We start from the raw sequence: 25627 nt of genomic DNA on the forward strand, positions 1-25627 counted from the left end.
ATAACTGAATATTAGCATATTAAATATTCAACAAAATTCAGTAAACTTCTCCCTGCATTCTTCCAAAATAAGGGAGCAGCACACTTTCCTAAACAGACTTGGCTGGATACTATTATGCTGCGCCTTTAGTATCTTCTTAATTTTAAACATATATAGACTTAACAGGAAAATCCTACAAACCTCGTCAGAGATGGCTTGGTTTCCTGGTGGATAATAATTTGACATAGCGTGAAACATCAATTTATCATTACTTTAATATTAAGGTCAATAGGATTATTTTGTATGCTCAACTCAGTATTCTAAACATCTAAAAGCCTTTAGTCCTTATCAAAACCTAGACAAAATGTCACGATGCCAGGACTGAAGAGACTGATGTCATTTAAAAAGTACCAATGTTGCAATACTCGAGTTCTATTACTATAGCCTTCAAAAATTAACAAGAAGTTAACTTCATACTTTCTTAAATGCAAACAATTTCTAGCCCCTAAAATGCATTTTCTTATCAAGTGGTATTTTTTTTATTAGCACAGAGATTTTATAAGCAAAAAACTTAAGCTTATATATGGTTATAGAAACAATGCAAACAGTTTTATTGAAATCGCACTAACTCTAACCACAATAAAACTTCTCAATAATAGAGTCAGTGCATCAATTCCCTCATATTCATGACTCACTGGTACTAAAAAAACAAGCTTGCATTCAGCTTACTGACTGGAGCTCATAAGAGCATCTACCTACATGTGGAAAACAGTTTCAGGACAGGTAAAAGAAATGTGACCCAGGTGATGCAAATTAAAAGGATGTTTTTGCACCTGTGATCACAGAAAACTGAATAATGGCATTTTCTTATAAAACCTTGAAATAATTCAACTTATCTTATCCCCAAGAAACATGGTCCCAAGATTCATTTTAAAGTAAAGCCGTAAAGCACCTCAAACATTTATGAAACAATCCCTGAATATACTGCATTATCATCTTGCTGCTGCTGCTGCTAAGTCGCATCAGTCGTGTCCGCCTCTGTGCGACCCCATAGACGGCAGCCCACCAGGCTCCCTCTTCCCTGGGATTCTCCAGGCAAGAACACTGGAGTGGGTTGCCATTTCCTTCTCCAATGCATGAAAGTGAAAAGTGAAAGTGAAGGTGCTCAGTTGTGTCCGACTCCTAGCGACCCCATGGACTGCAGCCTACCAGGCTCCTCCGTCCATGGGATTTTCCAGGCAAGAGTACTGGAGTGGGGTGCCATTGCCTTTTCCGGCATTATCATCTTAGTATAACATTAAATGAAACAAAGTCAATTCAGCAATTCATTACTTACAGAATGGTTATTACATAGAAATATTGTGTGAGGAGCAGTAGTGATTACAATATATACCTCATCTTTAAGGAGCTTATAATCAAGTATGAGAATGGAACATGCTCACAAATGACTAAAACCTTTCTTAACCAAGGTTATTCATGTGAATCACAAAAGAGAGAAACTGACTTGAGCACTAGTTTCTCTCTTCTTTCAAGGATGGCACATAACTAATAGCCTTCTAGGTGTATATGATGGATGGCTTAGGCTATTAATGAGAGGAAATAATCAAAAGGAAAAGTATGGAAGACCACTGTCAGACTTCAAACTTTGTATTCTTGCTGCTGGATCACTGAGAGCCTTCAAATATTTTTAAGCACAGAAGTAACATAATCAGACATGTAAAATGTTATTGTATAGCAAATAGTATAGATGGAGAGAGAGACTGGAAACAAGACCAGCTACAAGACTGCAGAAATAATCTCAGCCTCCAATATAAAAACGTCCTGAAAACAAGAGGATCAGAAAGGATGAAAAGGTAAATGAACTGGACTTCATAAATAACAGGGCTAGGAACAGAAGTAGCTGTCTCTAAGGCTTTCATACAGGATTGCCGGGAAGACAGTGATAACGTGAAACAATGTTAGATATATAGTGGTTACAGGTTATAAAGAAAGAAGCATAGTTTTGGGGTTTTTTTTTTTTTTTAAGCATGTTACTTTTTTCTACGCCTTTAACTATGATAAATCTATTTTAGAATATTTTTTATTTTAAAATAAATTAAAACCATCATTGGAGACTAGATTTTAAAGCATGTACATCTCTACATCATGTCTTCAGAATAAAATACTAACAAAATCATAAGAAACTATAAACAACTTGATGTCTTGGAAATAAAGAATTCCACCATTTAACTACCAGAAACCAGCTTATTAAGAGATTCATTTAGATATATCACTTAGTCCTCTAGAATACCTCCATAATAGTGATCTTTTCTCCCCAAAGAGAATAAAAGACTGAGATCAGACCAATGAATGAGCACAGTATACATAACTTTAGCTTGCTCTGCTGAGAATCACTATAAATTCTCTTCAAATGTACTTCTTATTGTAGAAATGATCCATCAATAAGCTATCTTTAATGGCTAAGTTGTCTTTAGCCAATGCTTTAAGGAAAGCTTTCCCTAAGAAAAGGAATGATAAATTTTGTCTAAAAGTGTTTGAAGAAATTAGAGGGACAATGTTGCAGAGATGCACAACAAGAATGTAAGATCTTTCCCTAACTGGTCCTGAAATTAAACTTTGAATATGGAGACATGAATTTGGGGTGAAATACCGAAGTCAGCTTAAGACTTCAACTGTGTAGTCTATTTCCCCTACCTACTTCTCCTACCCCTCAAACAAGTCTTGAATAACTAGGGCATTGGCACCATCAACTCAGAAACACAAGAATCTTTACCTGAGACCCAATCCATCTTCATAAACCCTATTCTAAAATGTGTGCTAAAAAATTTTAATGGAAAACACATAAATATGCCTTTCTATTTATCTATTACTTGTTTATTTCCGCTTCTGTCCTCTGTGAAACAATGTGATCATGTTATTGTTCCTTTTAGTAGTCAGACTACTCAATGTCCCAAAGTAAGAAAATAGCTTAGAGAATGATTTTGAGATGGCAGGGATGTTTACTGAATTATCTGAGGTAGCTAAAGCATCTGCTTTCTGAAGAGAAGCAGAACAGGATAAGCAGTAAGAACAAAGATTTAGTGTCAGAGAGTCCTTGGTTCATATTCCAGCTCTGATACTTGTGAGCTTTGCTATGTCTCAATTTCTTTATCTATACAATGGGCATTATAGCACTACATAAAAAACCCTGTGAGGTAAAATCAGATCAGTGCTTTCCATACCTGGCTGGTCACCAGAAGTGCCTGGGGAACTTTTATTAGAATCATAATATCCCAGGCCCCATTCCATACTTTCACGGGTATGGTCCAGGGGTATTGTTTTGTTTTTCTGAACAAATTCCAAAGATGATCCTTACATACTGGTTACAACTGGAAATCAAGGGGAAGTTTTACGTATTTTTTAATATTTTTATATAATGTATATATTAATACACATCTATGTAACTTACCAGTAATCTAGTACACTATAAATGTACAATTAATGCTTGATACAACTATCAATCATTTTTTGAAGGAGAAATAAAACTGAGCATTTTGTGACAAGAGGGCCACTAAGTAGTCTTGCAGAAGTAGTTTGCATAAACCTCACCAAAAATGAGATAGCATGACACTATACTGAGACAGTGAAAGAAGACGTAACGGAGTTCCACACTGGTGACAATGCCCCTTTCCCACACACAGCTCATGACGGAAGGAGCAAGTCAGGCATGGCCTTGTGTTTTCTACAATACAGTCTGACCATCCCAGTCATTCCACCTCAAAACCTTTTTAAGTTTATTCCTTATTTTTCAGTAATTTATACAATTCATACAAACGGTATGTATGTACAGAACAACACAAGCACTAAATAAATGTGTACAAAAATATTAACGACTGCAAAAAATACCTAAAACCCACAGAGATGGATACTCATTGAACATTCTTAGTTGTCATTTATGAATAAGGAGTCATCTTTCCTTTTTATAAGTCCAAACCCAGCATTTCTAAATAAAGTGGCCTCAAATATAAGATATCCAGACTTTAAAAATACCCAACCAAAAATTTAAGCTAGAATTTATATAAATCAATGTTATATATAGGATTACATTATTATTTTTAAAGTTTTATGATGAAACTTAACAAATTTGTTTTTAAATGTAGTATCCAGTTTGTTTCTATTATATCACAAATCCAGGGTAAATTCAGATACTATTACAGTATAAAACATTCTTTCTTTCAAATGTAGATATTAAATAAAAAACAGTTACCACCAATAAGAAGGTAAAGTGTATTCTATGGACATTTGAGGTAAACTACATATATTTATTAGGCACTATATTTTTTAAATTTTAAAGTATTTTTAAAAGATGATTTTTAACAAACCCACAATTTATCTACTGTTAAAAATTAAAATATTTCAGCTATATAAAATATACTGTGTTTACCTAATTTACTAAATAAGGAATGTTACCTTCAGGCTTATTTCTCCATATATATATTTTACAAAGATTATAAGGATCAATGATCTAATGCTAACAGATTGGTTCAAGCACCAAGAAAGGAATATGTTATGTAAATAAAGCTTAAAGGGAAGAAGTTATTTTGGTCATTAAATTATAGGACTTAACTATTTTCTTCTACCAAGTTTTAACCATTAATCCTACTGGTATTAGAGAAACAGTTAAACCAAAAGATCCAGAAGGTGGAGGTAATGTGATCTTAAAAGTCAAAGAAACATAAATTAGAGTTTAAAGACATCTCAAGTAAGTAAACCAAAAGTTACCACTTTCCTCTCTGCCTGTAGAATATTAACTACTTATATTAAAAATCCTTATAAAGCACTGAATCAGCTGCCACTATCTTCATAACAGAGAATGAAGAAAAACTTCAGAATTTATTCTGACTACCCACAACACCTATATTTTCAGATATTCAGTGTTGAGGGAAAAAGAATCAAGGGCATTAAAGAAGTTTTCAGACCTCAGTTACACACTTGATACGCTTCAAATAAAATATATATACTTGGAACTACAACACATGATGAGAAATGCTGCCCTTCTGCTCCTCCTCCCTAGAACGACATTTTTCAGGTGCATCCTCTTCATGCCTGTGTGAAACCTCTTTATTCCACATTCCTGGTTACTTACTGAATTCTCCTCCATGATAAAAGAATGTTTTGGCAAGTCTTGAAAAAGGCACAAAAACTTAGGAATGGAGGAGAAAATAGAAGGGAAAGAAAAAGTTTTGATATCACTTCTCCATCATCAATTACTTCTCAAGAAACACAGTAGAGTGTATCCCACATTTATAAGTACTATGATCACAGTAGAACTCTCCAAAGAAGAACAGGAATGGGAATACTGTTCATTCTACTCTATCTCAACGCCTAAGTTTAAGTGTTAGTCGCTCAGTCGTGTCTGACTCTGTGACCCCATGGACTGCAGCCCACCAGGCTCCTCTGTCCATGAGATTTTCCAGGCACGATACTGGAGTGGGTTGCCATTTCCTTCTCCAGGGGATCTTCCCGACCCAGGGATCGAACCCAGGTCTCCTGCACGCTTAAATTTGTAACTACCTACTGTGGTTTCTCCACAGGAATATTTCTTTAAAATATACAATCAAAAACAGCATGAAGTATTAGATAATAACTTACTTGAGTTGGAACGAGCACAGGAGGGTAAGCCATCTTATGATGCCTGTACACCCAAAATGCACAAATGACAATCCCCGCAATTAACATAAGTGGCACCAAAGAATAGAGCAAGATGTTGTAATAGGGAGGCTTAGGTGTTACTGGATTCGATGTAGCTGTGGAAAAGAGGAGGAAGAAAATCATTCAGATTTGGTCAATAAAATTCCACAATAAATATTTATTATAGTGCCAAATTGTAGGAGAAAAACAGAGGAGGAGAAGGTGGGAGCAAATTATTCTAACACAAACATGCTTTGTTTTCAATCTAATAGTTGAACAGACTTATGTGTTTTCCCTGTGAACTTACGCTGTGTGACCTCCATCTCCGGAAAATAAGAAAACCTTTCGTTACACATATTGCCCTCACAGCAACAAAAATATACTTCAGGGCTATCTTTTTTTTCTATACAATCAGTCCTATAAATAAAAAGAGAAGAAATAATTAAAACCAACATTATTACTCTCAATCTACAATAGGTGTTTTACTAAAGTTCTTCTCAGAGATAAAATAATGAGTAAGTCACTTATAGTCAACTTTGAGATTTTTATTAATATTCAACGATCAACTCTCAAAAGTAAAAAATGTTCCTTGAAACCAACTATGAAATATCATCAGAAAAAAATCCAACAGCTGATTTTATAACAATCACATTGGTTCTATGAAACAAGTTCTTTAATTTGGATTTTAATGATCAGTCTAAGGCAACCATCTTTTTATTGTTTTCTTTAATTATCAGACAAGCTTGAAGAGGAACATAAAGTCAATGAAGAAATTTGGTCTAAGAGTGCTTTATCCTCACAGGAAATAGAGCCTTTCCATTTTATGAATACAAAAACTGAACACTATATGTAAAAAACTGCATTTGTGTGTACACACATAAATACATACATATATATATATATATACACACACACACACACACACACACACACACACACACACACATATATGTATACAGATAAATGAGCTTCCTTGGTGGCTAAGACAGTAAAGAGTCTACTTGCAATGCAGGACACCAGGGTTAGATCCTTGGGTCGGGAAGATCCCCTAGAGAAAGGAATGGCTTCCCATGCCAGTATTCTTGCCTGGAGAAATACATGGACAGAGGAGCCTGGCAGGCTACAGTGCATGGAGTCTCAGAGAGTCAGACATGACTGAGCAACTAACACTTTCACTTTCACTTCTCATACATATGAATACACAGGCATGAAGTAATCCTTGCTCATATCTCACAGCAGAACACATTTCAACATCAGAGACTTAAATCAGGCTTGGGAATTAAGCCATTTTTGCAGCAGAATTAAATTCCCTGAACACAATGAACAGGGCTAAAGATAAACAAGAGCAATTTTAACGACAAAAATAGAGGCCCGAGTTAACTCAAAAACTGACTAGAGTTAGGTTGATTTAGAGAGTAGAAGGAAGGCAGCCTTCTATATAGGAACTGAGTTACTGAAAAAACAGAGATCTAGCCTCCAGAACAAATCCTAATCAACCACTAAAAAATTAGTTATACCTAATTTTTAAAAGCAGATATTTAAATTGCTAATAATATCAGTTATATTTAAAGACATATATTACAAATAAACTGTAAACTTTTACAATAGTTGTTTCAAATAAGGTTAAATTTAACTCTAAAGTGAAAAGCCCAAGAAATTTCAGGGAGAATGCAATTTTACCAAAATCAAACTTTAAAATAAAATTTATACCAATATCTATCTAATAGAAAGTAAAGGTCAAATGAAAGCTAAATTTTTAGCAATTTACAGAGAAATATATAAATTCAAAATTTAATATTCAGAAATATGCCTCAAATTATAGGTTAATATAATTAAATACTAGCCTAGTTAATGCAAGGAAATTACTTTTCACCATTCAATTTCATTCTTCGTTTTCCCCGTCTCTTCCTCCATACTTTGACATTTCTTGAATCTTCTTTTTCTTACTCTTATTTATCTGACTACTCTTAATATTTCCTTTTAATCAAATTCAGAACATAAAAACAAAAATTCACATATATTTAAATTAGCACTTAACCCTTAGAAACAAAGCTGGTGTAGTAATTACCACTGTAAGAGCAGGCATTTGCACTGACCAACTCACCATTATCTAGCAAAGTTTAATCTCAAGCAATACTGGTTTTAGGTGAGAAGCCAGTAGCTTTTTACAATAAAAAGAACAGAGATCCTTGAGCTCAACTAATTAATAAAAGATAGTCTTGAATAAGCTTAAGTTGAATGGTTCTATGAAGACCTATAAGACCTTCTAGAACTAACACCAAAAAAAAGATGTCCTTTTCATCACAGGGGCCTGGAATGCAAAAGCAGCAAGTCAAGAGATACTGGAGTAACAGGCAAGTTTGGCCTTGGCGTACAAAATGAAGCAGGGCAAAGGCTAACAGAGTTTTGTGAAGAGGGCACCTGGTCACAGCAAACACCCTCTTCCAACAACACAACAGAGGACTCTACACAGGGACATCACCAGACGGTCAACACTGAAATCAGACTGATTATATTCTTTGCAGTTGAGGATGGAGAAGCTCTATACAGGCAGCAAAAACAAGACTGGGAACTGACTGTGGCTCAGTTCATGAACTCCTTATTGCAAAATTCAGGCTTAAATTGAAGAAAACAGGGGAAACCACTAGACCATTCAGGATGACCCAAATCAAATCCCTTATGATTATATAGTGGAAGTGACAAACAGATTCAAGAGATTCGATATGTAGACAGAGCGCCTGAAGAACTACGGACGGAGGTTAGTAACACTGTACAGGAGGTGGTAATCAAAACCATCCCCAAGAAAAAGAAATGCAAAAAGGCAAAATGGTTGTCTGAGGAGGCCTTACAAATGGCTGACTAAAGAAGAGACGCAAAAGGCAAAGCAGAAAAGGAAAGATACAACCATCTGAATGTAGAGTTCCAAAGAATAGCAAGGAGAGATAAGAAAGCCTTCCTCAGTGAACAATGCAAAGAAATAGAGGAAAACAATAGAATGGGAAAGAAGAGATCTCTTTAAGAAAATTAAGAGATACCAAAGGAATATTTCATGCAAAAATGGGCACAATAAAGGACAGATATGGTATGGAGCTAACAGAAGCAGAAGGTATTAAGAGGTGGCACAAATACACAGAAGAACTATACAAAAAGGATCTTAATGACCCAGATAACCACCGTGGTGTGATCACTCGTCTAGAGCCAGATATCCTGAAATGTGAAGTAAAATGGGCCTTAGGAAGCATCACTATAAACAAAGCTAGCGGAGGTGATGGAATTCCAGTTGAACTACTCCAAATCCTAAAGGATGATGCTGCACAGGTACTGCAATCAATAAGCCAGCAAATCTGGAAAACTCAGTAGTGGCCAAAGGACTGGAAAAGGTCAGTTTGCATTCCAATCCCTACGAAGGGCAATGCCAAAGATGTTCAAACTACCACAAAATTGCACTCATCTCACATGCTACCAAAGTAATGCTTACATTTCTCCAAGCCAGACTTCAACAGTACGTGAACCAACAACTTCCAGATGTTCAAGGTGGATTTAGAAAAGGCAGAGGAACCAGAGATCAAATCGCCAACATCTGCTGGATCATTGAAAAAGCAAGAGAGTTCCAGAAAAACATCTCCTTCTGTTTTATTGACTATGCCAAAGCCTTTGACTGTGTGAATCACAACAAACTGTGGAAAATCCTTAAAAAGATGGAATACCAGACCACCTGACCTGCCTCCTGAGAAATCTGTATGAAAGTCGGGAAGCAACAGTTAGAACTGGACATGGAACAACGGACTGGTTCCCAACTGGGAAACGAGCATGTCAAGGCTGTATACTGTCACCCTGCTTATTTAACTTACATTCAGAGTACATCATATAAAATGCCGGGCTGAATGAAGCACAAGCTAGAATCAAGACTGCCAAGAGAAATATCAACAACCTGAGATATGGAAATGACACCACACTTATGGCAGAAAACAAAGAGGAACTAAAGATAAAGAGTCTCCGGGTGAAAGTGAAAGAGGAGAGTAAAAAGGCTAGCTTAAACTTAACATTCATAAAACTAAGATCATGGCATCTGGTCCCCTCACTTCATGGCAAACAGACAGGGAAACAATGGAAACAGTGACAGACTTTATTTTCTTCAGCTCCAAAATCACTGCAGATGATGACTACAGCCATGAAATTAAAAGACACTTGTTCCCTGGAAGAAAAGCTATGACCAACCTAGACAGTGTATTAAAAAGCAGAGATATCACTTTGCTACAAAGGTCTGTCTAGTCAAAGCTATGGTTTTTCCAATAGTCATGAACGGATGGTGATAGTTGGACCATAAAGACAGCTGAGCACAGAAGAACTGATGTTTCAAACTGTGGTGCTGGAGAAGACTGTTGAGAGTCCCTTGGACTTCAAGGAGATCAAAACAGTCAATCCTAAAGGAAATTAGTCCTGAATACTCAGTGGAAGGAGTAATGCTGAAGCTCCAGTATTTTGGCAACCTGATGCACAGAGCAAACTCACTGGAAAAGACTCTGATGCTGGGAAAGATTGAGGGCAGGAGGAGAAGGGGACAGGAGATGAGATGGTTAGATGGTACCACTGACTCAATGGACATGAGTTTGAGCAAACTCCAGGAGATTGTGAAGGACAGGGATGCCTGGCATGCTGCAGTCCATGGGGCTGCAAGGAGTTGGACATGACTGAGCAACTGAACAACAAACTTTGAATAGAGATTATCCCCAAACTTCATTTTTCCCCAACTTCTTTCTCCTTGGCTTTTTAAGATTAAATTGAGATATAATCGACATATAACATTAGTTTCAGGCATACAACCTAATGATTGAAAATTAGAGTATATTGTGAAATGATCACTACAATAATCTAGTTAACATCCCATCACCACACAGTTACAATTTTTTTTCCTTGTGAACAAAATTTTAAGATTTTCTCTTGTAGCAACTTTCAAATATACAATATGGTATTATTAACTATAGTCACAATTACATCACATCTCCATTATATCCCTAAGACTTATTTGTTTTATAACTGATAATTCATACCCTTTTGATTTCCTTCACCTATTTTGCCCACTTCTCACCCTCGGCCTCAACAACCACAAACAGTTCTCTCTCTATATATATGGGTTTGTGTTGTTGTTGTTGTTTTTTCAAGATTAATATACAAGTGAGATCATATGGTATTTGTTTCTCTCTGACATTTCACTTAGGATAATGCCCTCAAGGTCCATCAGTATTATGAATGGCAAGGTGTTCTTTTTCACAGATGAAAAAAATTCCATTGTATATACAAAGCATATTTCCTTGATCCATTTATTCACTGACAGACACTTAGGTTGCTTCCACATCTTGGCTATTGTAAATAATGTGGCAATGAACATGGTGGTGCATTTATCTTTTCAAGTTTACGTTTTTGTTTCCTTTGGACATATAATCAAAAGTGGAACTGCTATCTCATTGTTATTTTTAATTTTCTGAGAACCTCCATACTGTTTCCCCAGTGGCCCTACTTATCCTTTCATAATAGCAAAGGTCACTTAATGATCACCTCTGTTAATAAAGAAGCTAATAATCAGAAATATAGCTAACGTGTAATTATACAGCAGTAATCCATGGAAAATTCACAGAATCAGAAATATATCTTAACTACTAACTATGTACCTAAATGACTACTTTCTCACCAAAAGTGGAACCAATTCAATTTTCATGATTTTATTCAACACATTTTACTATTAATCACATATGGCCAATCAACCACAGATTTATAGTAATCAATTAAAGTCCCTGCAAGTAGATCAGGACATAGTTGGATTCCGTGAGTGTATTAGCTATTTGGCTCCAAAAAATCTGGTTATCTAGGATTTTTCAGCTTCTGCAGTCATCAGCACCCACCCACAGTGAAAATCTTGTGTCCCGGGCCGTTTAAGTGATCGACTCAACATCTAGGGACACTTTACGGAAAGATCACAGGCAGTCAATAACATATCCACTGTATCCCCTGTATTTTATTTCCAGTACAGAATAAAACAATTTAAGCAAAATCTTTTAAATAAAATGTAGCTTTCTATGAGGACTGTGTTAGTTCTGATGTAATTCTGAATGTCAAGTTAAAATGTCCCTTGGGATAAAGAACAAAGGCCTACTCTGCAAGGAAAAAAGGGGAAAATGTAGTGAGATCAATTTCTTCCAGATACATAAAGAGGGAAACTAAAAGGAAATTTAATACTATGATTAAGCTTTATTCTCTTTCAGGATAGATTTTTCAACAGATATACTCTCTTTTAAAGCAATTTTAAAAATCCCTTTTCATTAAAATTGCTGTTTAAAAAAAAAAAAACATAATCCTACAACACAGGGAAATAAATGCTTATTATCTAAAGTTTTCACTACTTGGTAGATAATTCGAAGTAACAGAAAATAAAACATAAATATGCTGTATTTGTTTTATTGCTTTAAAATATGTATTTTGTCATCAACATGTAATAATGATCGTTATACTCTCTTTAAAAAGAAGCATTTAAGTGAAAATACATGCATTGATTCTTCCCCTTTTTAAAAAAGAGGGAGAAGTGAAAATTATTCAACACTATCATAAACAAAATGCCTTCTTACCTGTCATAGCAGTTGATATCATCCAGCCAACAACCTTGCTTCACTATTTCAATGGAACCAGAAATATTCTTCCATGTAGCAAAACAATGCCGCCGTTTATCTTTGTCACCGTAACAGGATTCAACACCAGTGCGATTCGTTCTATCTCTTTCCCAATTAGCATTATAGAAAATACACTCCTGAGTTTCTGATCTACCAAGTATAGCACCTATAAGATAATAAAACAACAACTTAATATAACTATATTTGTTCTTACACTGTCTCCCAGTATACCAAATTTCAGATCTTCCTAAAATGTCAAGAATTTACTGTCTTACAGTTATAACTTTGGGTTTAGGTTTCCAGGTCCATCTTTGTGTTTTAGGTATAATAAACATAGTAGAAAGCGACCAAATCAATCACGTTTTCTCTGTAAAAGGCCAGCTTTCCTTAAGAATATCCTTGATGAAAAGCAGTAACATTTTTAATTTTCTTAAAATTTTGACCCTTGAGTCAAGATTTCTTCTCACTATTCTGTGTGACAAAGTGGTAACTAACCAAAAGCACGTCCGCTGCACACTGCAGTACAATGACTGCCTCCAAGAGAAGCCCTTGCATGACCGAGTTGTGAACTAAACCAACCATGGTTATTCAGACTTGAGTATCTGGCAAAAATGTTCTCAAAATGAACCTGTTACTTCAAGAAAAACAATTGACAGTATGCACTGCCAATGATAAAATATGAGTTTCCAAGCAAAAACAAGAATTTTGGAAAAACTGTATCAACCACCACCATTAGCCTGACACCCTCCCAACATTTAAAGAATTTTCTGATGAGGTCTTGGTAATATTAACAAATATGACTTTTAAATACAGAATACTAAGATGTGTCAACATTTAAAAGGTCTATATAATTCAGAGAACCAATATTTTCCAAGTGAATTCTGTGTGACATTTGAAAAATACTCATGGGTTAAAAAAAAAAAAAAATCCATTCAATGTTCAAGATAGCCAAGCAGACTCTAGCATTACAGAGGACAAAAAGTTCATTGGTAGTTTCAGATTCCACAATGTACTAACTTTTAAGAAACCATCTCTTGCTTTATATGGAAAAGCAAGAGAACTGGAACACCCAAAGTAACTCTGAAAAAGATGTACAAAAGAGAACTCACAGTACTTGATTTGGGGCAGTTTTTCTGGTCATGCCACACGGCTTGCAGTATCTTAGTTGCCCACCCAGTGACTGAACCTGGGCCATGGCAGTGAAAGAGCCTAGTCCCTAACCACTGGACCACCAGGGAGTTCCCCATACTAATTGTTTTTAAGTCTTACACTAAAACTTCAACAATCAAGGCAATGCAGTCTTAGTAAAAAGACATGCACCTGGGAAACAGAACAAAGAATCCAGAAACTGACCCAGACACACACGGTCAACTGATACACAGCAAAGGTGCCAATGCAGTGTACTCAGATAGAGAAAATAAAGTCTTCCAATAACTGATGCTGGAACAACTAGACATCTATATGCAGAACAGAGAACCTCAACTCATAACAACTCATAGCTCATGCCATATACAAAAATTAACTAAAAATAAAACCTTAAACTATTACTATACAACTTCTAAAAACAAGAAAAATCTTGTGACCCTAAATTATTAACATGAAAGATTTGTTAAAATACAAAAATACAGGAGTTACAAAAGAAAAAATTGGACTTCAAAAGCTGAACTTCATTAAAATTGAAACTTCTCTTTGAAAGTTAAGGAAAAAAATTCGGACTGGGAGAAAATACCTGCAAATTATATACCTAAAAAAGAACAGATATTCAGAAAATATAAAGATCTATCACAACTCAATAATAAGAAAACATATTACCTAATTTCTAAAAAATGGGCAAGATGATTCAGATAGACGCCTTATCAAAGAAATATGAATGGGAAATACTACATAGAAAGATACTCAATATCACTAACCAGGGGAATGCAAACTAAAACTAGATCTAATACTCATTAGAATGACTAATACAAAAATAAAAACACACAGTCTCAAGTTTTGGGAAATATGTAGAGCAACTGCAACTTCCACACGTTGGTAGTGGGAATGCAAAATGGACCATTAACTCAGGAAAAAGTCTTCTTGCAGGGAAAGATGGCATCTACCGTACTACACAGCAATCTCATGCCTAGCTATTTAAGACACGAAAACATATATCCATGCAAAGATCTGTAATTTTTAGGGTGGCTTTATTAAGGATCACCAAAAACCACCCAATATCTAGCACTGATAGAAATAAAAATAAACATTATACAATAAAAATAAATGAACTGGTGATAGCTGCAACTAAATGGATAAACTGTAAACACATTATGCTAAAAACAAAAATGGACTGAAAAGGCTACATACTGTGTGATTCCATTTACACAATACTTTGGAAAAGGTAGAAGTACAGGTATGAAAATCAGATCAGAAGTTAAGAGTGAGGGGAGAGGGCTAATTACAAAAGGGTATAAGGAAACTTTTAGAGGTGATGAAAATATTCCACATTTTTATTGTGGTGATGGTTATATAATTCATGAGTTAATCAGATTGCAACAGACTTGTGTATCTAAACAAAATATATTTTATTGTCTGCAACGTATACTTCAATCAACTTGACTTAAGAAAATAAAACCATCAAAGAAATTACCACTTTTTGAATTATGGTGTACTATCAAAGAAAAATATCCACAATTATCTTAAAAAGCTATTAAAATACTCCCCATTTTTCTAACTATATGTCTGTGTATGGCCCGATTTCCTCCATGTCAAAACATCACAAGTTTTTGCATCACAACAAACTGAATGAAATACAAGAATTCAGCTGTCATCTACTAAAACAATTATAAAGAAATTTGTAAAAAAAATTCTCTAATTTTTTAGTAAATATTTTTCATAAAAATATATTCTTTTGTTAACATATAATGGATTTACTATTGACATTTTTAAATAAATATTTTTTAATTTTCTGCCCTAATTTCTAATATGATGATATTTATAGATACAAACCACATAAAAATCTCCTTGAGCTAAGTCTAAAGAAGCTCTGAGACCACAAAGTTTCTAAATTATTCCTTTTCAGAAACCTGTTGAAAAAAACAGCAAATTAAGTTTCCTCCTTTACTAAACAACCCAAACACAAACATGCGCCACCTGTACTATCCACAACAGACTGGCAGACCTTCTCTGGGAAGGGCCAGACAGTGAATGTATTAGGCTTTGTTGGCCTTATGGTTTCTTTTACAACTACTCAGTTCTGCCAATGCCGCACAAAAGCATCCACTGGACAGTAAATGAACGAGCACTGCTACATTTCAATAAAACTTTACTAATGGACACTGAAGACTAAATCTCATGTAATTTTTACGTCACAAAATATTCTTTTTTAAAAAAAATTTTCCCCCACCATTTAAAAATGTAAGTATCATTCTGAGTTCACAGGCTGGATTTGGCCTACAGGCTCTGTGGTCAGCTATCTCTTGAAACAACATCCTAATTTTTAGCTAACTGGACTTTTCTTTCGCTTGTTTTGTTTTGCTGGGGGTGGGGAGTCTTCCATGAACTACCATTTGTATAACTCAAGTTAAAAACCACTATTAATTATTTTTAATTTCCAAAAGAAGACTCCACTGAGGCACAGAAAAACATTTAAAGTAAACAAAACTGACTGCCAAAAAAGTACATTGCCTAGAACAAAAATGCCGAATACAATAGGTTCCATCTTTGGTGTAAATTCCAGTTAAAAGTAGCTGCCAGAAGCAATGTACTGAGAAAGACATTGGAATTTGTACAGAGGGGAGGGGGGGGGGGCGGACACCAGTTTCGTTTCTTTGCCACCTCTGGTCTAGAAAAAAGATAAACAATTACTTTTTATTTCTTTCAATACTTCTCAATATTTAATGATAAGTTAAGATTTCAGAATGACTTTCTAGATCTAGACTATCATTTGATATTATTCACAGATAGAAAATTGCTTATGGAGAAAACTGACAATTTTGCCAACCCCCTCCCGTATCTTCAAGTTGATTCAGTAATCAGTCTTTATCCCATCATATCTCTAAGTGACCACTAAATACAATAACATAATTATAAAAATAAAGCAAGTTACATGTATTGTTATGCTCTTACGCTCACCTGCTGCTGCCGCTAAGTAACTTCAGTTGTGTCCAACTCTCTGTGACCCCAGAGATGGCAGCCCACCAGGCTCCGCCTTCCCTGGGATTCTCCAGGCAAGAACACTGGAGTGGGTTGCCATTTCCTTCTCCAATGCGTGAAAGTGAAAAGTGAAGGCGAAGTCGCTCAGTCATGTCCGACTCTTCGTGACCCCGTGGACTGCAGCCCATCAGGCTCCTCTGTCCATGGGATTTTCCAGGCAAGAGTACTGGAGTGAGGTGCCATTGCCTTCTCCGCTTACGCTCACCTAGTGACTTTAAAAGTGCACTTCTAAAAAGGATGGTAAAAGTTACCTATATTTTCTGGTTTTTAATAACATTTCACAATTTAAGATTTTCTTAAACTATAAATTTCTACCATAGGTTTATTCTAACAAACGAATTACAAATAGTTAATACGATTTTCACAAGAAATAAATGGACATAATGTGTGGGGTTTATTATAATGGTTCTTAACCTATGCTGTGCATCAGAATCCCTCATGTGTTTTCTCAAATTTATCTTTGAGTACCATTTTGTATGCTCCAGGAATGAGTAGCTGAAAAGGACATGAGGTCAGCAGGGGGGTATATAGATATACAGATACTCTGTGTATGGTTTCTTTGCTTCTTCTGGCAAAGATTCACTGGTTATCTAATGTTCCTTCCCAGTTAACTATTGGCTTAGAAGCCTGTGAACTGAACTTGGAGTTTAGTTTACACACTGTGACCTTGAACAAGTTACCAAACCTTGCTCTGCTTTGTTTCTACATTTCATTCAATCTCCCTAAGAATTCCAAAATTACTATGGGTAATTCTGTAGTTTCATACGCACACTCAGGCAAGCTGCAAATCAGTAAGTCTATCACAGACTCAAGTATTAGAATTATTTTTGATAAATTATTTCAGATAATAATTCTATTTCCATCTACTGATTATACATAATGTTTGATACTGACAATTTCATTTTTTTCCTACCATTTAAAAAAAGAAAAAAGGCAATACACAGGACCTAAAATTTGTTAAAACAGCCCTGTAAAAGTCATACTCAAATCTAAGATACTCCTCCAATAAGGAAAATGTAAATTTTATCTAATGTGAATGCATCTGAGAACTGGGGTTCTGTTTTTTAAAAGCATGAAGTACTAAAATAATACACCAGCATTAATTTTACACAATCTCTTTCAGAACCAGATGAAGAACGACTACTTCACAACTAATTTTATGAAGCACGTATTACCTTGATACAAGAATCATTCAAAGACAGGACAAAAAAGGGCGAACAGGGTATACAGACCAATATATCACTAGGACAGCATCACCAACTCAATGGACGTTGAGTTTGCGCAAACTCCAGGAGATGGTGAAGGACAAGGAAGCCTGGCCTGCTGCAGTCCATGGGGTCACAAATAGCTAGACATGACTTAGCGACTGAACAACAACAACGGATTAGATGAAAAAGTTCTCAACAAAATTTTAGCAAACAAAAATCCAAAAAAATATATTTTAAGTAATGTACCACAGTGTATTCCAGGCATGAAGGCTAATTTGATATTCAAAAGTCAATAAATGCAGTCTGCCAAACAAGCAGACAAAAAGAGAAAAATCATATGGTCTATCGATAAATCTAACAAGAATAGAGAGATACTTCCGCAAACTGAGAAAGAGCACCTGCCAAAAAACTTCCAGCTAAGATCACACTGTATGGTGAAAGACTGAATGCCTTCCCCTAACATCAAAAAGGGGATGCCTTCCCCTCCCACTGTGATTTAACATAGTATTGAAAGCTTTAGCTATTGCAATAAGGCAAGGGAAAAAAAATTAAAGACATACCAATTGGAAAAGGAAATATAAAATGGTTTCTATTTGCAGATAAAATGATTGTCTATTCAGAAAATTCTAAGGAATCTTCAAACAACAACAAAAAATGCTAGCATCAGTGAGTCCAGTAAGGTCACAGAAAACAAATCAACACACAAAAATCAATTATGTTTCTTTACACTGACAATGAACAGGCAGAACTGAAATTAAAAATTGAAAGTATCAGTTACTGTTGCTCCTAGAAAATAAAATACTTACCCATAATTTAATAAAGAACATATAGGATTTGTATGATGAAAATTATAAAACACTGATGAAAGAAATCAAAGACCTAATCACTTGAAGAAACACACCATGTTCATGGATTGGAAGAGTCCACATAACCAAGATTTCAATTCTTCTTAAACTGATATATTCATATATATATATATATATATATACACATATATATACACATCTATAGATGGTGACTGCAGCCATGAAATTAAAAGACGCTTACTCCTTGGAAGGAAAGTTATGACCAACCTAGATAGCATATTGAAAAGCAGAGACATTACTTTGCCAACAAAGGTCCATCTAGTCAAGGCTATGGTTTTTCCAGTGGCCATGTATGGATGTAAGAGTTGGACTGTGAAGAAGGCTGAGTGCCGAAGAATTGATGCTTTTGAACTGTGGTGTTGGAGAAGACTCTTGAGAGTCCCTTGGACTGCAAGGAGATCCAACCAGTCCATTCTGAAGGAGATCAGCCCTGGGTGTTCTTTGGATGGAATGATGCTGAAGCTGAAACTCCAGTACTTTGGCCACCTCATGCGAAGAGCTGACTCATTGGAAAAGACTCTGATGCTGGGAGGGACTGGGGGCAGAAGGAGAAGGGGACGACAGAGGATGAGATGGCTGGATGGCATCACTGACTCGATGGACGTGAGTCTGAGTGAACTCCGGGAGTTGGTGATGGACAGGGAGGCCTGGCGTGCTGCGATTCATGGGGTCGCAAAGAGTCAGACACGACTGAGCGACTGAACTGAACTGAACTGATAATATATATAAAATATACAATTCATATTAAAATCTCAGCAAATTTCTCTGTAGACAATAAAAGAGCTTTTTCTAAAACCTGCTGAGAAATAATAATAAAGAGAGAAAGCATTCTTCCTGATATTAAGGCTTACCACATAGCTGCAGTAAATATGACAGGGTGATACTGGTGGAGAGAGAAACACAAAGATCAATGGAACAGAAGGAGAACCGAGAAACAGACCCAAACAAATATGCCCAATTAATTTTAACAAATGAACAAAAGACTTTCAATGGAGGAGAGACAGCCTTTTCAGGAAATGGTGCTGGAGCAATGGATATGGTTCAAGCAAATATTTCTTTACTGCCCTACCCTTTGCAATCTATCATCATCCTAATCATTTCTGAAAGCCCAGCTCTTGCAAAAAGTTTTGCAGGCTAAATCTCACACATGTGACAATTTTCAAGTTTTACCATCAGGACTCCTGCTTCCTTTCCACAAAATGCACACTACTTGCCATCCAACATAAAATATTTCATATTAACTCACTGTTTCAGATAGTTGTTTATATATGCCTTTTCATACATTTAAATGTCATTTGGGCTAAGACTATCTTACTTGCCCTCCAAACATTTGTTGCTGTTCAGTCACTAAGTTGTGTCCAACTGTTTGCAACCCCATGGTGGCACCACATGAGGTTCCCGCGTCCTCCACTCTCTCCTAGAATTTCCTCAAATGCATGTCCATCAAGTTGATGACGTATCTAACCATCTTATCCTCTGCTGCCCACGCCCCGCAGCCCCCGTCTCCTTTTGCCTTCAATCTTTCCCAGCATCAGGGTTTTTTCCAATGAGCTGGCTCTTTGCATCAGGGGCCAAAGTATTGGAGCTTCAGCATTAGTTCTTCCAATGGATATTCAGGCTTGATTTCCTTTAGGACTGACTCATTTGATCTCCATGCAGCCCAAGGGATTCTCAAGAACCTCTCCAGCACCACAATTCAAAAGGATCAATTCTTCAGCTCTCAGCTTTCTTTATGTTCCAACTCTCACAAATCTATACATGACTACTGGAAAAATCATAACTTTGACTAGACTGACCATTGTTGACAAAGCAAAGTCGCTGCTTTTTTAATACACTGCCTAGGTTTATCATAGCTTTCCTTCCAAGGAGTGAGCATCTTTTAATTTCACGGCTACAGTCCCCATCTACAGTGATTTGGCAGCCCAAGAAAATAAAATCTGTCACTGCTTCCATTTTTTTCCCTTTCTATTTGCCATGAAGTGATGGGACCTGATGCCATGGTCTTAGTTTTTTAATGTTGAGTTTCAAGCCAGCTTTTTCACTCTCCTTTTTAACTCTCATCAAGAGGCTCTTTAGTTTCTCTTCACTTTTTGTCATTAGAGTGGAATCATCTTTATATCTGAGATTGTTGATACTTCTCCTGGCAGTCTTGATTCCAGCTTGTGCTTCATCCAACCCAGGATGTTGCATGATGTACTCTGCATAAAAGTTAAATAAGCAGGTTGACAATATACAGCCTTGGTGTACTCCATTCCTGATTTTGAACCAGTCCATTGTTCCATGTCTGGTTCTACCTGGTGCTTCTTGACCCGCATACAGGTTTCTCAGGAGACAAGTGAGGTAACTGGTACTCCCATCTCATTAAGAATTTTCCACAGTTTGTTGTGATGCACACAATCAAAGGCTTTAGCACAGTCAATGAAGCAGAAGCAGATGTTTTTCTAGAATCCCCTTGCTTTCTCCATTATTCAACAAATGTTGGCAATTTGATCTTCAGTTCCTCTGCCTCTTCAAAACCCATTTTATATATTTGGAAGTTCTCGGTGCACGTACCACTGAAGCCAAGCTTAAAGGATTTTGAGCATTACCTCGTTAGCATGGGAAATCAGCACAGGTAGTCTGAACATTCTTTGGCACTGCCCTTCTTTGGGACTGGAATAAAAACTGACCTTTTCTGGTCCTGTGGCCACTGCTGGGTTCTCCAAATGTGCTGACATATTGAGTGCAGCACTTTAAGGGCATCATCTTGGAGGATTTTTAAATAGCTGGGCTGGAATTTTGTCACTTCCACTAGCTTTGTTCATAGCAATGCTTCCTAAGGCCCACTTGACTTCACACTCCAGGATGTTCGGCTATAGGTGAGTGATCACACCATCGTGGTTATCTGAGTCATTAAGACCTTTCTTGTATAGTTCTGTGAATTCTTGCCACTTCTTAATCTCTTCTGCTTGTTAGATCCTTACCATTTCTGTCCTTTTTGTGCCCATCCTTGCATGAAATGTTCCTTGATATCTCTAATTTTCTTGAAGATATCTCTAGTCTTTCTCATTCTATTGTTGTCCTCTATTTCTTTGCATTTTTCATTTAAGAAGGCCTTCTTAACTTTCCTTGCTATTCTCTGGAACTCTGAATTCAGTTGGGTGTATCTTTCCCTTTCTCCCTCACCTTTCGCTTTTCTTCTTTCCTCCAAAGAGAAACAGTACTTAACTAAAGATTAAAATGTAAAAATGTGATATAACAACTGCATTTTAAAAACCCACCAACTATTACTGCACCCCCATCTCCTCTGAAACAAGTAGATGGAACTAAAGACTCTTTTACAATTACAATTTGTTTTCTTATCTGATTAAGATGGCAATGCTTCTTTTTCTATTTTTTCGGCCACACCTTGTGGTACACAGCATATCTGACCAGGGATCAAACTCATGCTCCATCATGGAAGTATGTTGTCTTAACCACTGGACTTCCTGGGAAGTCCCAAGATGATGGTGTTTTTCACAGCCTTGCAACCAGCCTTATCTTATCATAATTTTCCTATATATACACTCAACGATAAATGTAAAGAAAAGAACTGTTTTGACAACTTACAATTCTGAGGCTCACTTCTGGGAAAGTAGTTTAATACTATCTGAAACTATCAGCAAGTCATTGAGAACAGAATATCAATAGGCATGCTACTGAATGTCTTCCTTAAACTTGCGCCTCCCAAAGACAACTTAGTTCACCAGGAAGGATTAATGAAGTTTCAAAATTAATAAATGCAACATAAAAGCAATTCTTGTTTCTGCTTCACATGCCACTGCTTCCTATCACTCTAGGGGTATAGAACACATGTCCAAAGAGAATCATCTATGGAATTATGCTTTTAACCCAAAACATTATATAGTACAAATCAAGAAATAAAGTTGTATATCTTTGATAAAGGAGGCAAGAATATACAATGGATTAAAGACAATCTCTTTAACAAGTGGTGCTGGGAAATCTGGTCAACCACTTGTAAAAGAATGAAACTAGAACACTTTCTAACACCATACACAAAAATAAACTCAAAATGGATTAAAGACCTAAACGTAAGACCAGAAACTATAAAACTCCTAGAGGAGAACATAGGCAAAACACTCTCCGACATACATCACAGCAGGATCCTCTATGACCCACCTCCCAGAATATTGGAAATAAAAGTAAAAATAAACAAATGGGACCTAATTAAACTTAAAAGCTTCTGCACATCAAAGGAAATTATTAGCAAGGTGAAAAGGCAGCCTTCAGAATGGGAGAAGATAATAGCAAATGAAGCAACTGACAAACAACTAATCTCAAAAATATACAAGCAACTCCTACAGCTCAACTCCAGAAAAATAAATGACCCAATCAAAAAATGGGCCAAAGAACTAAATAGACATTTCTCCAAAGAAGACATACAGATGGCTAACAAACACATGAAAAGATGCTCAACATCACTCATTATCAGAGAAATGCAAATCAAAACCACTATGAGGTACCATTTCACACCAGTCAGAATGGCTGCGATCCAAAAGTCTACAAGCAATAAATGCTGGAGAGGGTGTGGAGAAAAAGGAACCCTCTTACACTGTTGGTGGGAATGCAAACTAGTACAGCCACTATGGAGAACAGTGTGGAGATTCCTTAAAAAACTGGAAATAGAACTGCCTTATGATCCAGCAATCCCACTGCTGGGCATACACACTGAGGAAACCAGAAGGGAAAGGGACACGTGTACCCCAGTGTTCATCGCAGCACTGTTTATAATAGCCAGGACATGGAAGCAACCTAGATGCCCATCAGCAGATGAATGGATAAGAAAGCTGTGGTACATATACACAATGGAGTACTACTCAGCCATTAAAAAGAACACATTTGAATCAGTTCTAATGTGGATGAAACTGGAGCCTATTATACAGAGTGAAGTAAGCCAGAAAGAAAAACACCAATACAGTATACTAACACATATATATGGAATTTAGAAAGATGGTAACAATAACCCTGTGTACAAGACAGCAAAAGAGACACTGATGTAAAGAACAGTCTTATGGACTCTGTTGGAGAGGGACAGGGTGGGAAGATTTGGGAGAATGGCATTGAAACATGTGTAATATCATGTATGAAACGAGTTGCCAGTCCAGGTTCGATGCACGATTCTGGATGCTTGGGGCTGGTGCACTGGGACGACCTAGAGGGATGGTGTGGGGAGGGAGGAGTGAGGAGGGTTCAGGATGGGGAGCACATGTATCCCTGTGGCGGATTCGTTTTGATGTTTGACAAAACTAATACACTGTTTGAGGTTTAAAATAAAATTAAATTAAAAAAAAAAAGAAAAGAAATAAAGTTGTTAAAAAACATTATGCAGAAGAATCATTTTAAGCAAATAACTGGGAAATTCTGGTATAGCATCATCCCTCATGATATCAAGAAAATCTTAATAAATGTATAGAGCATTTTATTAGTTCAACATGTAGTTTTTAACAGTTTCTCACTATGTTAAATAGTCATCCAACAACCCAGAAACTTGCAAGTTATCTACCATAAATGAATACCATACAACCCTCAATATGATGGATGCCTTAATTTTTACCAATGTGAGGATATTTTTAAAATCTTTTGACCAATTTGAAATATACAAACCTTTGCATATTTGTATGAAAAGCCCAATATATATTTTAACTCATTAATTTACTTTTATCAATGTTTTTAAATCATGAAGCACAAAAATTTTAAAAACAACTTTGTTCAAATTTCACATATATCTCTGAACAACTGTCACCTCATTATCTTCTGCCTGAGTCATTTAAAAGTATCAGAACTTGAATTACCTTCATTTCCATTTAAATGGAGAAGCAATACTTTTTGAAGTCATATAGAATATTGTCACTGGAAATACTTTTCCAACCCACAAACTTCCATTCACATAATACTAACATAGTGTTTTTTTCCCATTGTTTTATAGTATATATTATGGTGTCCATAAATTACTTACAACATTGCTCTTTAAGGTGAGATTTTTAAAGACTTTTTAAAAAACCTTTGTGAATACTTTAAAACGAATTATGACAGTAAATCAACCCCCCTCAAGAATAATTTATTTGTCTAAATTCTTTATTCCCCTTTTACCTCAGGAAATTTCCATAAACATTCAAAATTAGTACTTACTGACATCATCTCAAGCCTGTCCTCTACAAAACATTATACTTCTATTCAGAATATAAATACTGACAGCCTAAAAAAAAAATAAATAAATCTGCAGTCTCAAATATAAAATGACTTTTTTCTGACAATAATCTTGGTAGAAAACTTTGCTTTTATATTTAATATATTCAGATAAAATGGATCATATGCTTGTATTGTAAATTTAAAAAATCAAGATAAGGGCTGTCAATAAATGCAATAGGAATTTGCAGATGATAACTTGGACCTTCACTAGACTAAGAGCTTCCGGAACAAGCTCTGTTATCATTGTATCGACAATACCTAGCACAGTGAGTGAAAATTGCTCAGTCGTGTCTGACTCTTTGAGACCCCATGGACTAGCAAGTCCATGGAATTCTCCAGGCCAGGATACTGGAGTGGGTAGCCTTTCCCTTCTCCAGGGCAGCACAGTACAGGAACTCAATAACATGCATTAAATCAATCAATTCACAAGGAAATGAAAAAAGAATGTTTTATGGAGGAAACAGGACTAGGCAGGACTATTAAAGCAAGCGACAGAACTGAAATAAACAGAGACAGAGAAGATCATGACCAAATAAGCAGGGCTGTGATTAATCAGTGTTTGACAAGATTTCTTTCACTAAACATGAACGTTCCATATTCTTTAGTATTGGGTATAATCAAGTCAGGTTTTCAAGACATTAAAAGTTAAGAATGGAAGTGATATATTTTAGATTAACCTGAATATTGGTTAATATTAATATTAATAAATAAATGGAAACAGTTTGGAAACTCAATAAAACTGATAAGTCTGTAATATCCATGCTTACCCAATGACCACAGGTACCAAAACGACTGACAAATTAGAATATAGAGGTCAAGTTTTTGC

At 36.0% G+C, this 25627-nt stretch overlaps 1 protein-coding gene across 1 annotated transcript in view; it reads right to left on the reverse strand.

Annotated features, from left to right (window-relative positions):
- Positions 1 to 25627, reverse strand: part of ACVR2A (activin A receptor type 2A) — a 96746-nt gene that overhangs the window by 25573 nt on the left and 45546 nt on the right. Inside the window, exons 2-4 of the mRNA XM_006078645.4 lie at positions 12270 to 12477; positions 5957 to 6066; positions 5611 to 5765 (exon numbers count right to left, since the gene is read on the reverse strand). Of these exons, the coding sequence (XP_006078707.1) occupies positions 5611 to 5765; positions 5957 to 6066; positions 12270 to 12477 (473 nt within the window). The remainder of the gene's footprint in view (positions 1 to 5610; positions 5766 to 5956; positions 6067 to 12269; positions 12478 to 25627) is intronic.

This window comes from Bubalus bubalis, chromosome 2 (genome assembly GCF_019923935.1).
Source record: "Bubalus bubalis isolate 160015118507 breed Murrah chromosome 2, NDDB_SH_1, whole genome shotgun sequence".
NCBI lineage: Eukaryota > Metazoa > Chordata > Mammalia > Artiodactyla > Bovidae > Bubalus > Bubalus bubalis.